This window comes from Malurus melanocephalus, unplaced genomic scaffold (genome assembly GCF_030028575.1).
Source record: "Malurus melanocephalus ecotype Western Australia unplaced genomic scaffold, MMel_1.1 scaffold_188, whole genome shotgun sequence".
In the NCBI taxonomy this organism is placed as follows: domain Eukaryota; kingdom Metazoa; phylum Chordata; class Aves; order Passeriformes; family Maluridae; genus Malurus; species Malurus melanocephalus.
This window is the reverse complement of record NW_026623420.1, coordinates 528,132-543,027: the sequence shown is the minus strand read 5'-3', so window position 1 is coordinate 543,027 and position 14,896 is coordinate 528,132. Positions and strand designations below refer to the sequence as shown.

The 14,896-nt window shown below is 41.2% G+C and overlaps 1 protein-coding gene across 1 annotated transcript; it reads right to left on the bottom strand.

The window, feature by feature from the left end:
• Positions 1 to 2,719: 2,719 nt before the first annotated feature.
• Positions 2,720 to 14,824, bottom strand: CCNE1 (cyclin E1). The gene is made up of 10 exons (XM_057373169.1): positions 14,686 to 14,824; positions 14,380 to 14,448; positions 8,007 to 8,152; positions 7,794 to 7,929; positions 6,847 to 6,993; positions 5,986 to 6,081; positions 5,486 to 5,620; positions 5,287 to 5,398; positions 5,050 to 5,207; positions 2,720 to 4,206 (listed from the first exon to the last, which is right to left on the bottom strand). Exons 1-10 carry the CDS (start codon positions 14,719 to 14,721, stop codon positions 4,084 to 4,086), a joined length of 1,158 nt encoding a protein of 385 aa, XP_057229152.1. The 5' UTR covers positions 14,722 to 14,824; the 3' UTR covers positions 2,720 to 4,083.
• Positions 14,825 to 14,896: the final 72 nt, after the last annotated feature.

Sequence of the window (14,896 nt, the reverse complement as noted above, 5' to 3'; positions counted from 1 at the left end):
AAGCCAAGGCAGAAGTTAACATTTGAGACTCAGAGCACAGGAGCATGTGYTGATAAAGGAAATCTTTTCCTCTCMAATAGAGACAGGTCTTGTCAGGCACCTGCTCCCCTCCATGCCAGGAGCAGGGACTGGGGCACGTCACAGTACAGGAACCAGGTGGAAGAAGCTCTGCACATAAATTTTCCTTATATCCCAGGCAAACACATATCCTGAGGCAAACATTTTGGATTTTGTATTCTTCCTCCTTGAATATTATTAACATCAYGCTGAAACACCAGAAATCAGTGCAGTATAAAAACACACTTGCTTTCTTACTCTATGAGTTACACGACAGCATGTTTGGCTTGGTAAAACAAACCTGGTTTTCACATAGATTTGCAGCTCCACTAGACAGTCTGCTCCCCTGAGTTGCCAGCATCTGTAGGACTAAAACCCCTGGGATCAGAAAGGTTTTCCTTCCTTCCTTGATAGCCATCTGATTTAATTTGCCTTCAAACACACCAGTCTGCAGAGTTTTAAAATCCCTGGTTTTATTCAGCCTACAAAGAAACCTTTCTTTCGTTTTATAATGTGAAATTCACCTTAAACAGAAACAAAAATCTTCATACACAAACTGTGTTTGTGCTTAGCATAAACTTATTATTTCAAGAGATTGAAAGGAGATAGCTCACAAAGCCTTGCAATATTCTGCAGTATTAGTTAAATGTTTGATTCTGTATAAGTTATGGCAATAGTAAACTAATCAAAACTTGAGACAAATGTGTTTTGTACTGTAAAGCTGGTTTGGAGATGGCATGGCYGAGGGAAGAGTGTTGGGTTCAGGCTGCTGCTGCTGCAGTGTGTGGGAAGGAAACAGCASCCAGGGGTGCAGAGAGCCCTGAGCCAGCCCATGAGAGTGTGCAGGGCCTGCAGCTGCCATCAGCTGGCTCACCTCCACCTTGAGCAAGCAGGGATGGAATAAAGAAACCCCTTGTGCTGTAATTCCCAAGAGCCAAGAGATGGACCTGAGACCTAGAGATAGAAACAGAGAGAGCACCCTCCTGCTGCAGGGCAGACATGCTGTGCAGAACCATTTCTATGAACTATTTATACCAATATCTATTTCTGTTAGCTACCTACAGCTTTTACAACAACAGAGCATCTGGCTGACTCAGTGGGGACTGCCATACCTCCATCCTTTCTGTTTACCAGGACTGTTCCTCCCCAAGCCCCAGCTCACAACTGCAGCCTCAGCTCATTCATTTGGGGTTATTCCTTTCAATTCAGCCACAGCTACCCCCAACTTCCAATTTTATAGTAGCARTTATGCAAAATTAGCACTGGATTCATTTCTGTTGTTCAGTTCCTTGATGCCCCCAGCTTTCAGACCAAGGTGAGGGTTTGATGCATTGTTATGACAAACCTTTCAGAAGGAGAAGATAATCATGCACCACCTGGGTTACTGCAAATTCAATTTACTCTGCAGCATGCTTTATGCTGGTCTGCAGCTATTAAGGAGAGACAGTTTCCARTTGAGGAGTGTGCAGCACTGCACAGCTAAATTGCTTTCTCAGGGTTGCCCAGTGCTGTCCCTCCTGCATCACCCTGGGGCTGTTCACCACTGGAGGCTTCTCTCCTTGCTTCCCCCAGGGAAAGGATGAGAATTTAGGAGAATGTGATCCACAGGGGAGACACTCCCTCCTAGAGGTGGCTTTTTTTTTTCTTGCTACTAGAGACACATATCTCTTAAAATTACCTGCACTGGTCCTCTCTGAAATGGTTTTCCAGCTTGTGACAACCAGTAATTTTTTCTAGCTGCCCTAGAAAGACRGCACCAGAGAGACACAATATCCATGCATATTGCAAGACAACCAGAAACAGATTCTTAAAACATCAGATAAAAGATGAGAAAATAAGAAAAGAGCTCTCAAGGAAGTACCCCCAGCTGGGAAGTGCTGCATCCCTGGCACGTAACTGCATTCCTACCTGGGAATCTGCAAAGCCATGATCTCCACGCTTCAAACAGACTGCTTTCCATCAGAATAAAGGAGGCTGAYCTTTCAGAAAAAGAGTAATAAAATTAGCAGGACAACTATTTGAATTAGTTTAAATTTGGAGAGAGGCCTGTTATCTGARCAAGGTTCATTCATAGGTGCACCTATCTGTATCCCAGATCCCAGTTTCCCACCTAGCCCAGAAAACACATGGAACACCTACATTAACTATGATTCATATCTATGCAAGACTGAAACTTAAAGTTAAGAGTTTACCCTATTGTAATACTATTATAGAATATTTTCTTGAACAGTTAAATGCAATCCCAATTTTTAAGAAGCCAGTTAAAAATTTAAACAAATGGATTTTTTTTTTTTTTTTGTGAAACATCTGAAAGGGACTAAGATCTGAAACTAAACAGCAAAAGGATAAGCAATGAATCTTGCCTGGTGATTTAGGAATTAAGCCCAAGACTACCTTTCAGGAGGATTAGTTCCCCAACCCACTCCCATTTTGTGTTCTACACTGCAGGACAAAGCACCCAAATGTGTCTAGACAAATAYTTCAATAATCATGAAACATTACATCCCCTTTGTCTGGGACATGCAATTCTCTCAGAAATTAAAACCTCTCTGAAYTGGCACCAGCAAACTTGTTCAGCTCACATTTACACTTTTGTTAGCACAGAACTTACAACCATTTATTGCAAGGAGAAAAAGCCAGTAGCACCAAAGAACTTGCTTACCATTGATTACCAGAGGCATTTTTATTGCRTTAAAGCTTTAACATTTATCAAAATACTGGGTCAGGGAAGAGAAAAAGGCAGAATAACTTTAAAAAGTAATAAAAAGCAGTCTTGCTGGGAACTAATGTTTAAAAAAACCTAACCAAAAACAGAGTAGGAGCTTCCTGAAATATTAAGTGTAATATTTAAGTTATCTGCAGCAGGACAAGATGAACCCTGGTAGTCTCACAAGTTTTCAGTGTTATTGAACAGTCCTTCCAAGCAAGCACCAAACAACATGCAAAAAACAAGCAACCATTTATTTCTGTGTTCTCCTCTTCTCCAGAACCATGAGTTTCCAGCAGATGCCCTACTAGCACCTCTGAGATTCTCAAAAATTGCAAAGATCAAAGACTTTCCTGCAAAAAGGCATAAACCTCTCCAGAATTCAACTCTGCACACAAATAATTGTCAAAYACTATGCCAAAACCCCAAAGTTTAAATGATTATTTAAGAAGAGGTAGACTTTTCCTACTGATCACCTCTCACTAACCACCAYCTAAGGATTCAAGAATTTCCCAGKAAGCTGATCATTACAGAGAGCRTTATGGAAGGATYTCCCATATAGTTGTCATGTTAATTATCCCCWCCCTAGCCTCTGTACCTGGCTAGAGGAAACCCAAGTAGCCCAACATGACAATTTTATCTTAGTATCCAAAAAAAAGAAGTTTCAATGGATAAGCCAATAGTGGTAAATAAATAAAGCAATTGTTACTACCCTATTCATCCCCAACTCCCACACTTACTAATGGCCACAGTCTGAAAAAATCTCAACGGATCATAGTTAAAAGAAATATAGAAATATACATAAACCAGCTGTCTTAGACAGCATTTTTATTAAAAATGAATACACAGAGACATAGCAGCTTTTACAATAAAGAGTTTTTTAAAAGGCATCAAGTTGTAAGCCAACCATTCGAAAAAGMGGCTTTGAAATGTTGTCTTCCACAGTACTTCCTGCCTGTTTGTCAACAAGGGACAAATCTGCAAATTATCCAAAGGACAAACAGGCACAGTAACTAATCTAAACTTCAAGCCCTTTTTCTGAACAGTTGATCAAGCATCACCCTCCRTAGCAGCATCTGGAGCACACTTCGGTGTTCTTTCAAGTGGCTGGTGTACTTGATCCATTTCTTTAAAWTATTTTAACATTCAATAAAACTATTTCAAATAGAAAAAAAACTTCTGTCACATGAAAGTAAGGCTTCCTTTTCAGATTCCATGAAAGCTTATGAACTTCACTGGCAGCATTTCTGTAATGGAGCAGGAGCTAAAACCAGCAGAACAGGCACTTCAGCAAAATTGTCCATCAACAATTGCTAAAGTCATATTGATTGCAGTCCCGAAGASAGTTTCTTACTACTTTGTGGTGGTGTAAGGACACCAGTGGGGAAAGGTGAAGTCCTATTTTGCTCAGCCAATATGGCTTGTTTTGCTTGAGCTCTGTCCTGAAAGCACATGAAAAAAAATCTTTACTTTGGTGTGTCTATGTAACAAATCAATATAATTCAATGTTTTTTAATCTAACAGATTGCTAATCTGGAAATGCATCTCCCTCCTAACAGTAACGGATAAATCACWTAGTACATAATAGTCACTTGTTATCTTGTAATACAACTCCAAGACATCAGTATTCACTTCAGAAATCACTTCCAAAATCTGATGATTAGCATTAATYAATAAGACACGACCACTTCAAGAAATCAAAATTCAGGAACAACTGAACAGAAGAATTTCAACTTCTACCTGCAATTCAATAACCTAAAAGGAAAAAAACAACCCCAAGAGTTTAAACTACTATTTGTTGAACAAGATTTTGATCCTCTGCAAGTTTCTCACACTAAAAACCACTCTTGCTCCACTGCTTCTCAACAACCACTGTCATGTAACAGTTCCACAAGATCAGTCTCAAGTGATCAATCTTGATTTTTCTCTTGATCAGACAAGACTGCATTAGCAGTATTTCCTAGAGAGAAAGGTCTAACACATGGTATTTGAAGCATCCCAAAGGGTAGAAAAATGCTCCTAATTTCTAGGGTAATTATATCCTGTTTAAGATAAGTGGCTGAAGGCACAATCACCTTTTTAAAGTAAACACTGAACAAGCCAGTCCAAAGTCTTTGCCTCAAGAATTCTGATCTGGAATACAACCCTTATGTCTTTTATAATCTAAATACACTCAGTTTTAATCTGTTAATGCTTCACTTCAGTTTACTGTATTTTCTAACCAAAGAAACAAGACTTCAGAGATCTTACAGACATGTTTTTGTCTTTGTTATGCTCATACATACCAGCAAATCAAAGCTGTTTATGTGCGTCTGTATATTGTGCAAATCTTCAGGAGCTATCCCGCTAAAGTGTTTGAGTTTGGAGCTTCCTACTTCCCTTAGAGCCATGGCAAACGGGACCATCCATTTCACACATTCYTCTATCTCACAGAATTCATAACCTGCAACACAAGACACGTGCTGATCTGCCTGAATGGAGACACAACATTTGTCAACACACAAGACTTAAAATGCCAATACCTGAAACTTTCTGCATCAATTCAGATGAAGAGAAGTGATACAAAGCAGAAGCTGCAAGTATTCCATATGTATATTCCAAGCAGCCAATATCCAGCACACAGAGATCCAAGAGCTACAAGACAATAGATCAATAGATGCTTTAGCCTGACACAATAGCACTTTTCCAGGTGAAACAGCACTTGAAGTAAGTCAGACTTACCTCTGTTATTTGTACAAATATCTGCTGTGGATATTGTGGCAGCATTACCTCATAAAGCTCATTTAAATATGCAACTTGCAGGTAAATGTTTAGCCACGATACAACTGTCAGTGGATTTAAGTTCCAATTAAGAGCCTGAAAGAGTAGACATACACAARACTTCAGTGCCAATTTAAGTTCCTATCTGAAGCCACACAAGATGGTTTAACAATCAGAAGCTCTAATCCCAGGTGATTAAGGCATCTTTGAAACATGCAAATTAAATACTCTCCTGTAGCTCTTCCTGCTGATAGGTCAGGGAACATACTTTTGTTAATATACACACATACTGGTGGATGTGCTTTAGGTCACTTGTTACCTAGAGAAAASCCTGCCTTCCAATTAGCAAAAGAAACTGTGCCTTTAACACCACATGAGATTAACCGAGGTGCTCTGCTTCTCTGCTTTTAGTCTGATGATGCTCTACATTTTTAAAAAYTAATTCCACTTTTAAATATTACCTTCACAATGATCAATTCCATACTGATGATTTCATCTTCTGTACAGGCTCCATCTGTAACATAGGCAAACTGGTGCAATTTTGGTGGATAAATTTCCTGAAAGATAGGAGATCAAGTATTTAATTTGTGGACTAGGTTGCAACTAGCTTCATGTTGCTACAACAAAATTAAATAAAAAGAACAACCACTGCTTCAGCCTTTCAAAAGGGAACAAGGAAGGGGGAAAGAGATCACCTCCTCTTCATAAATCCTGGCGTTCTCTGCCTTTAATAGACACAGATTTTATTGTTCATCACAGCCTTCAACRTTCACTTTGGATGGATCAGTAAAAACCTACATTGTTTGGCTACAGGTCCACTGTGATCATAATAGACACYAAGGTATTTTTAAAAATCCTCAAGRAAACACTTTTATCTCTTGCTTAAAAACAGGCTGAAGAGCAGCTCTCTTAACTGACCAAGAACATAAAAAGCACTGTGTATTTTAGTAGTTCAAACTGTTCCAGGAAATAATAGCTCAGACTRTCATGTAGCAGATACTCTACTGACTACAGAATTGCAACAAGTAGTCTGTGTATACAGCAGCCAGCCAAAAATTCATTAARCAACTGAAATTAAAACTTTAGGTTTATTCTAATGAGAAAACTAGCTAACATCACAGTATAATTTTACCCACTTCTAAAACAATTTTACCCACTTCCAGGAGTGCTGGAAAAAAAAGAGGATTTTTTTTTTCTGTCTCCCAGCTGAAAAAAATCATAGCAACTAGCTCCATGAAGCTTTTCCAATATGTCCAGCACAAAATAAATGTGCTGTATAACAATTCACATTTTTATGTGTAAGTAAAGCTGGAGATACTTACCTCAAGCTTTGCTGCTATGAATAGAGAAGTGACACCAATAAGCTGCAATAGTGTTTTTACAACATCCTGTTGTGTTGCCATAAACCGATCAAAGAAATCTTGTGCTAAATAAAAAGTTTCTCTATGAAGTTTGTAAGCTTCACAAACCTGGAGAGAAAAGAGAGTACAAAGGTCAAGAATAGTGTTAAACAGCCAAAACTAGATGCTATATAGGTTTTAAAAAATAAAAGCTTGAAAAAGACATAAAATTTTAATCAGCTTTCTACTTCACTGCTATTGTGAAGTAATGTGTTAACCAAGAGTACGAGTTAAACAGATTCTTTTGACACAAGATGACTGTCATTACAGAAACTTCCAAGAAAAAAATACATCAGAGTTAAAACCCTTTTAGGAAATGCATGCACATGTTCCAACAATGTCAGAACATCAGTTCCTCATTTTATGCAAAGACGTATCATTCCAACACCTCAAAAGAGAAAATTCTCACAAGTACTTGAAAATTAAGAACAGGGATTATGTCACCAAGTATCCAAACAGAAAAAGACTCAGGCATGAGAGAAGTTGTAGTACATTCTATATGACAAAAACAGATAAGGCCATGAGATGGATCTGATCTCTAAACTACCACACCTTCTTTCTTACAGTGACTTCCATAATTATTTGTTCAGCCTTTTTCTGCAGTGTGACCTTAAAAATCTTACYCTGTGTAAGGGACAGATTTCTTATTATCCTTATCAATCTAGATGAATAATAGAATATATTTTCAGTTTGCAAATCATCAGCTCAATACATCATATATTCTTTAAGTTTGGTGCCATTCATTGACAAAATTTAAGATGAAGACAAGTATCTGGAGCTAAACATGCTCCTGAAGTGCACTCATGACAGTTATTAGTGCACTTCAACCAAAGCACACTTGAAACACTCACAAGCACAGAAAAGCTTACCTCCATTAGCCAGTCTAGAAGGATGGCTCTCATTTTAGGCTGCAGCTGAGGGTGCCTTTGCATGTAGAATTTATCCCTCACGTAAGTCTCTTCTTTTTTGATCATGTTTTTCCATACATCATCCCTGTTTGCCCAGCTAAGAGAGATCAATGTTTAGTCTTGGATGATCAGACAAGAGCAGGCAGAGCAGCAGCAGCAGCCCAGCACACTCACCCYAGGGCTGGCAGTGGAGTAGCTCTGGTGGGAACAACGCTCAGATGGATAAAGCGCGAGTAATCAACACTAACGGGACCATCATCATCTTTATCCGGAGTGGGAATCAGCATGTGGGCATTCTCGTGAATGTTATTCCAGGACATCTATTGAATGAAACAGGACATGTTACACCGTGCATTTTTAAGTAATCATTTCAGCTGTAGATAGAAAACAATCACTTTTGTCACAGTTTCTCACCAATATGTTATCTCTCTAAACGGCACAGAATCACAGAATGGTAGAGGCTGCAAGGCACCCCCAGGTCATTTTGTCAACCTCCCTGCTCACAAAGGGCCACCAAGAGCCACCTGCCCAGGACCATGKCCAGMAGGCTTTTGAGTATCTCCATGGATGGAGACTCCACAACAATGGGCAACCWGTGCCAGTGCTTCACTGCCCTCACAGTAAGAAGTGTTTCATGATGKTCAGAGGGAACCTCCTGTGCTTTAGTTTATGTCCATCTCCYCTTGTCCCATCACTGAAAAGAGCCTGGCTCCATCTTCTTTATAYCCTGCCTTCAAATATTTATACAAGTGATCTCCACAAACCTTTTCYCCAGCCTAAACACCCCAGCTTCCTCAGCCTTTCCTCATAGGAAAGTTGCTCTGGTTCCTGAGTTATCTTAATGGACCTTTGCTGCACTCTTTCCAGTATGTTCAAATCTCTTCTACTGGGGAGCTCAGAACTGAACACAGCACTGCAGGTATGGCCTCACCTGTGCTGAGTACAGGGGGTGTTGCTTATTTGCACAGTGGAGTAAGCTTGGTAGTAAAGCTGAAGAATATTAAGCCTGTTCTCCTTTTGAGGGACCATAACTGTTTCATGGAAGGATACCCAAGTCACAATCACCCATTCTCATGCTGTGTTTTGTTTCTACTGAACACATACTTGTCCTCAGGTAAAGAACAAGCAGATGGAACTCAAAGATCCAAACATGAGGTCAGAATTTCTGGTAAGGAATATGCAGATAACATGCCTGAAGCCATGGTTTCATGCAAAGCATCTCAGACAATWAACACAGTAAAASAGTAGTTTGYAGAATTTTGCACTCATTCRTGTAGCAGAGTTAAGATAAAAAAAYAAAGCATATMTGATCCAAYTTYCAGAATAAAGCAAGTACATRTTAACAAATTGCCACGAAACTATCAAGCTGATAATTTCATATACAGATTTCTGCCATGGTCTGCAAAGTCAGATATCCAAAACTTCACCTGTCACGTTCTTTCAGCTTTTATCTGGATCAGAACTTAAGTCTAGATTTACACCTCTACCATCTAACTCTTCAACAGGACCTTGTACCCTTCACACAGCTCCCCAGGAAAATACTACCTTATTTGCAAAAGAATACAAAGCCAGCACTGTGTTATCATGCCCAAACAAATCAAAATTTGGCATTTTTACTTAACACTGAAGTCAGCCATCTTGCTGCAAATTGATCMGTTCTGCACCACTAAAAGGACAGAGGTCCCTAATAAGATTGCTGATGTGCTAACAAAATAATTAGAAGCAAGTTTAGAAGAATCATTAGGCACCATCAAGTAAAACACTCTATGTGAAACTCTGCCTCTTGCTCAAAAGCTTCCACAACTGATTTTTGCCATCTTTCCTACATGTGACATCACTTTCCAGCAAAATGGCTCCCTTCTGCACCAGTTYAAGAAACAGAAACCACTGACTTGATGAAACAAAAACCACATTTCACAGTTCTCTCACAGCTAAGAGAGCTTTGCACTTGGAGTTACCGACACACAGATCAGTCTTTTTTTCTTCTTGGGAGTTCTACATGCAAATATAACAGCTACATACCAGGCAATGCCAGGATTTCATTTGGGCGGGGAGGAGGCACAAAGAGGGAGCAGTATCTTTATCTTAAAAATTAGACTGAAAGTTTGAATGTCACATCAGCATTGGCTGAAGTTAATTTTTGTCCTCCCTCAAAACTAGACTTTAGTCACACTTTGTTCTACAAACCRCACAGCAAGCCCAGCTGCCAGCAGCCTTTGGAGAAGTGCTGTCTTATCAGTTAATCAGCAAACAGAAAAGCAGTAGATTATATAATATCTATTTAAAGGTGCCTACTACACCAGCAGCTTCTGGAGGACCAGAGAATCTCTCCACAAAGTTCTCAAACAAAGCAGACACCTCACATACTCCATGCAGCAGTTACTAGAGATTTTACTACCCTCAATTTTCTCTAAGGAAACAGAAATCAAAGGTAAAGGGTCTCTTAGGTGTTTTGACAGAAGGCAAAACAGCTCCTGACTACATAATCTTACGTAACAAGACACCGAGGAAAAGATGTGAGCAACCCCAAAAGCAAAAGGCAAGAAGGAAACTAATGTGGGGGGCCTCAAAAGAAAGAAGCTCATTGGGGAAGGAGATAGGAATTAAAATTAGTGTAGGTGAAGGAGCACCATAACTCCAGCACAGCTTTCGGTTGAGAGAATGAACATATCAATCAGGTTCTTGAGTCTTTAAAGCAGATTTAGCAAGACATTAAATTGAAAGTAAGAAACACTACCAAGCAACTGCATTACCTCACACTGTAACTGTAAGGAAATAGGAGCCACCACTAAAAAAAGAAACAGTTKAAGGTGGGGAGGGTGTAAGGAAACCATGAAGAACTTCCTCTGGGCTTGCAGAGAGCCAATCCAAAAGTGGAGACATGTCAGAAAGCAACAGATGTGACCCAGAATCTGTGCAGCCTACCAGAGGAAATACTGCAGTCCAGGGCTTCTGAGACAAACAGGAGCTGAAGCAGCAGGCAAGCAAAAAATCAAGGGGGAGAATTGCCTCTTCAAACCCATATGGAGTCCAGCAAGAAAGCTTGGTGACACACAGAGAAATATTCCAGATACAGCAACMATCAGTCAGAGATGCACATCTCTATCTAGACTTTAGAAAAAGACAGACTGGAGAAACTGARCTAAGCACATGAGAAGGCTCATCAGGAGAAGGGGTACCAAGAGGGCAGAAGGTGGGTGCTAAATCCATCAGAGCCCCATACAGCTCCAAACAGAGAAAACCCAGGAGTTCACAGGTAGGATTTTTTTAAAGCTCAAACATTACCAGGTCTCAGTTTTCTGCAGTGTGTCACCATTCACTGACACATCAAACATTCATAGAAATGCATCCTTTTGAACAACCTTCAGGATACAGACCAAAACAGAACAGGTAATCACCACCGGGGTTATTGGTTACAGGCCAGGCAGGGCCATCAGTGAAGAAGCAACACCTAAAAATATAAGCTGCTGAGACACATGTGCACCTCAGTGTAAGCTAGCAGCCACCAGAATGAACTTCTTCAGACCCAGGGCAGCAGGAGATAAGGAGATGACCCAGAACTGCAAACAGCAACATCAGAGAATTTTCAGCATGGARATCAACAGCAGGGGAACAAGCCTGTTTGTCTCACACTAAAAGCAGCACCTTGYACCAAGGTCACAGCCTTAGTYTGCCTACCAGAAAYAGCAAGACCTATAATTCTAGCCATTTTTCACTYACAGCATGCATTAGTTTGAGGTACTGCATTTTTCTTTACTGTAAGGGAATTCCAGATTTAATAAATAGGAGAGAAAACAACAACTTGCATTAAGTTGTTCTAATCCTATTGGGATAGTACAGGAGCTTCTTCTTTTAAATAAGAGTCTAAATATTGTCCTGACTCACATTAGGACCAAGTCAGGCTCTCAACATGGGTATGTTTACACTCCTTTTTTTGTAGGCTTTGTGTTTTAAAATTGAATCTTCCAAAGATAATCTATTCAAATAAACTTTTTGGAGGATATTTTAAAAACACTCAGGTGGAACACTCTAACAATGCTAAAATCAGATTCTGGAAAATGTCTAGTGAGGAACTGATCAAAACTACTCTGTAAAAGTTTGCTCCACTTTACACCTGAAAACMTCAGCTAGTTTATATGGAGGTGACCATGCAATTGTATCACAACTGCAGATTAATCTAGTTAGATGATTTTTCTTTTACACGGAGCCTTGGAAGTGTATTCATCCACAGAAAGCAGCCAGAATTAGTATGAGAATTGCTAGCAGAATTACAGCAGTGCCAGTTCTCCAAAATCAAACACAGAATTTATGCAATATTCTGCTGTCACAGACCTGATGATATAGCCACCCTTTCATCACATAAAGGGTAACGGCATCCTAATTAAGAACTGGGGCCTTATGTTCCACAGAAGCAAACTAATGAATTGACTATGAAGATGTCATAAAGTGGGATGTGACTATGATATTTTGCCTTGTGGATAAACTAGTGTCAGTAAACAATTTATTTAATGTAGAAGTCATGTGSTATAGGCTGCAGTGGATTTATAGCTGCTTGCATTTTAGAATTGTCGTGTCTCCACAGAGTAACTGTCGCCCTGGCTATCATTCCAGCCTGCTATACTGCTGCTGGAACCGTAAACATATTCTMATTAGTGGTCCATGGCAATTTATATCAGAGAATAGCTTGTGTCACACCATAGACTGAAGAGCTGCTGCTGTGCAGCCAAATGTTAGCATTTTTAACCAGATCTGGAACAATCTGGCTACTTTGTCACAACAAAAAAWCCTTCTCTATGTAGGGGAAGATACACAGGCACAGTACTATTTATTGTTTATAGAATGAAAGGGTCAAATTCCACCAGCATCCTWTGATTGCCTCAAAAAATTCTCAAGTAAAGATTTTTGGTGCCTACTGCCTAAATTATCTAAATGTTAGTTTACCTATCATTCCTGAAGTAACACTGAATGGCTACCAGGCCAAGAGCACAAAGAAGACAAAATTGGAAGTCTTTATGGGCTTTCAAAGTTGAAGACCAACATATGCAAAAGATACTTTAAGCTTCCTTCCACTACCTTTCTCAAAGACAGTAAAATTGGGTCTCTGTTGAGACTTCCTAACAACAYCTTGTTATTATGCAATAAACATGCACAAGAAGGCCTCGCTCTGTTTAAACAGAATGAATCTTCCRCTGAAGGAGAAAGCTGCAGTGAAGGACAGGCAGCTCTTCCTTGTCAGAAGTGAGGAATTAGTTTAATATACTGTGCAAAAGAAAGACAGAAGGGAAGGAGAGATCCCCTCATTAAATGCTCACCATTTGAGCCCTGCTTAATATGTTGACTGATAACTAGTGTACGCAGTTGCAACAAGCAGAGGCCATTCCAAACAATGATGCCCATCTGTTATGGAAGCACTTCAGTCTTAGAACTTCCAGCTGCCACTTCGGGTTAGATGTGCCACATTATGCACAGCCTCGCYTACCAAATGAGGACAGGCTGCACACCCTGACCACGACTTCTGCAACCCCAGCATCACCCTGCGTGTGCACTGACAGGCWGGAGACATAGTGACAGTGACTGGGCACGTGTGTGTGTGCTCAGGGCAGAAAAGGAGGGTAATGAACCTGTTCCAAAACACCATTTGAACAGGCTACTCTGTTTTACTTGGAGTGGGCATCTCAAGGTACAAAAGCACTCTGCTTTCAATGACACACCAACACGGCCTCCAACAAAGATACCAAAAGCATCTCCATTTTCAAGAACATGGGAAGGATGCAAAGGGAACTAGAGGACACCATTAAAACTAGTCTTGACTTGGTAACTCAGCTCATTTTAAATGTCTTGCAAAGAAAACTGGCAATGGTCACTACAAGCCTTCACTGCAGGACCAATTTTCACAGGTAGAGTGACCTTACAGATATTATTCCTTCATTCTGTAGAGAAACAATGCCTATTTTACTATGCCATTTGCACCTAGCACACACTTCCAAGTTCTAATCAGGAACTCCCTCCTTAGTCTGTCCTATGGGAATGTCAATGGAAAGGAGCTGATGATAGAAGAGAGGAATCTTTTTCCCAGATAATACAGAAGTAGAGACATGACTGCAAGGAGAACCACCTTTAAGAGATGATTCTGTCTGCATGCTTAAGTGTCTCGTGCWTTGGCCAGCAAGCATCAGGAGCACATGTACAGGGCATATAAGCACATGACTGCACTTTGCAACTCTCTAGAGAAGTCAGGGTAGAGTTGGTCTAAAGGCTTGCCAGGTGCACCCTTGTAACCTCAGGGCAGCTGAATATACTTCAGCATTAACATAATGGCTCAGACCAACATAGGCCTTGTCTCTTGCAAAGGCTCCAAAACCATATATGTGAACTGAATTGTTCTGCACACTCTATGACCAACCAATTGTACCCTTTAGCCACTGCTATGCAACATGTGGCAGCTGCACATCTGCTTCACCACGTTCACACTAGTAATGAGGTACTGCAAAGTAAGAGCAGGGTTAGGTAAGATTACAATATTTACACGTAATGCCAATTCAATTACCTGTTTCTCACACTGCTTTTTTCTAGTCAACTCCATTTTGGCGATTTCTTCATCAGGATCCTGTAAGAACTATAAAAAGCGACATATAATTTCCGGAGTACAAACCGCGGGAGGAGCAGCTGTTGGCCGCTGTGACACGCGCCTGGTCCCTCAGGAGCAGAGCCCTGGAGCCCGAAGCCCCCGGCCCAGCCGGCCCCGCCACCGCGTGGGCCCCGCACCCCCAACAAAGGCGGCGAGGGCGCGGGGGCCCAGCCCGGCGGCGGGGCGGGAGCTGGCCCGCGGGCACCGGGCCGGGCCCGCACTCACCGTGGCCACATCAGCTTTCCTCTTGCGGGCTCGCATGGCGTACTCCGCACCCGAGTCCCCCTTGGCGGGACCCTTCTCCTCCGCGCAGTCGCTGCCGAGAGAAGGGAAGCTGAGCGAGCGCCGGCCGCGGGAGCCTCCCGGGGGTGCCCGGCGGGGCGCTCGGCCTGCAGGGCCCCGCGCAGGGCGGGCCCGGCGCACTCACCTCTCCCGG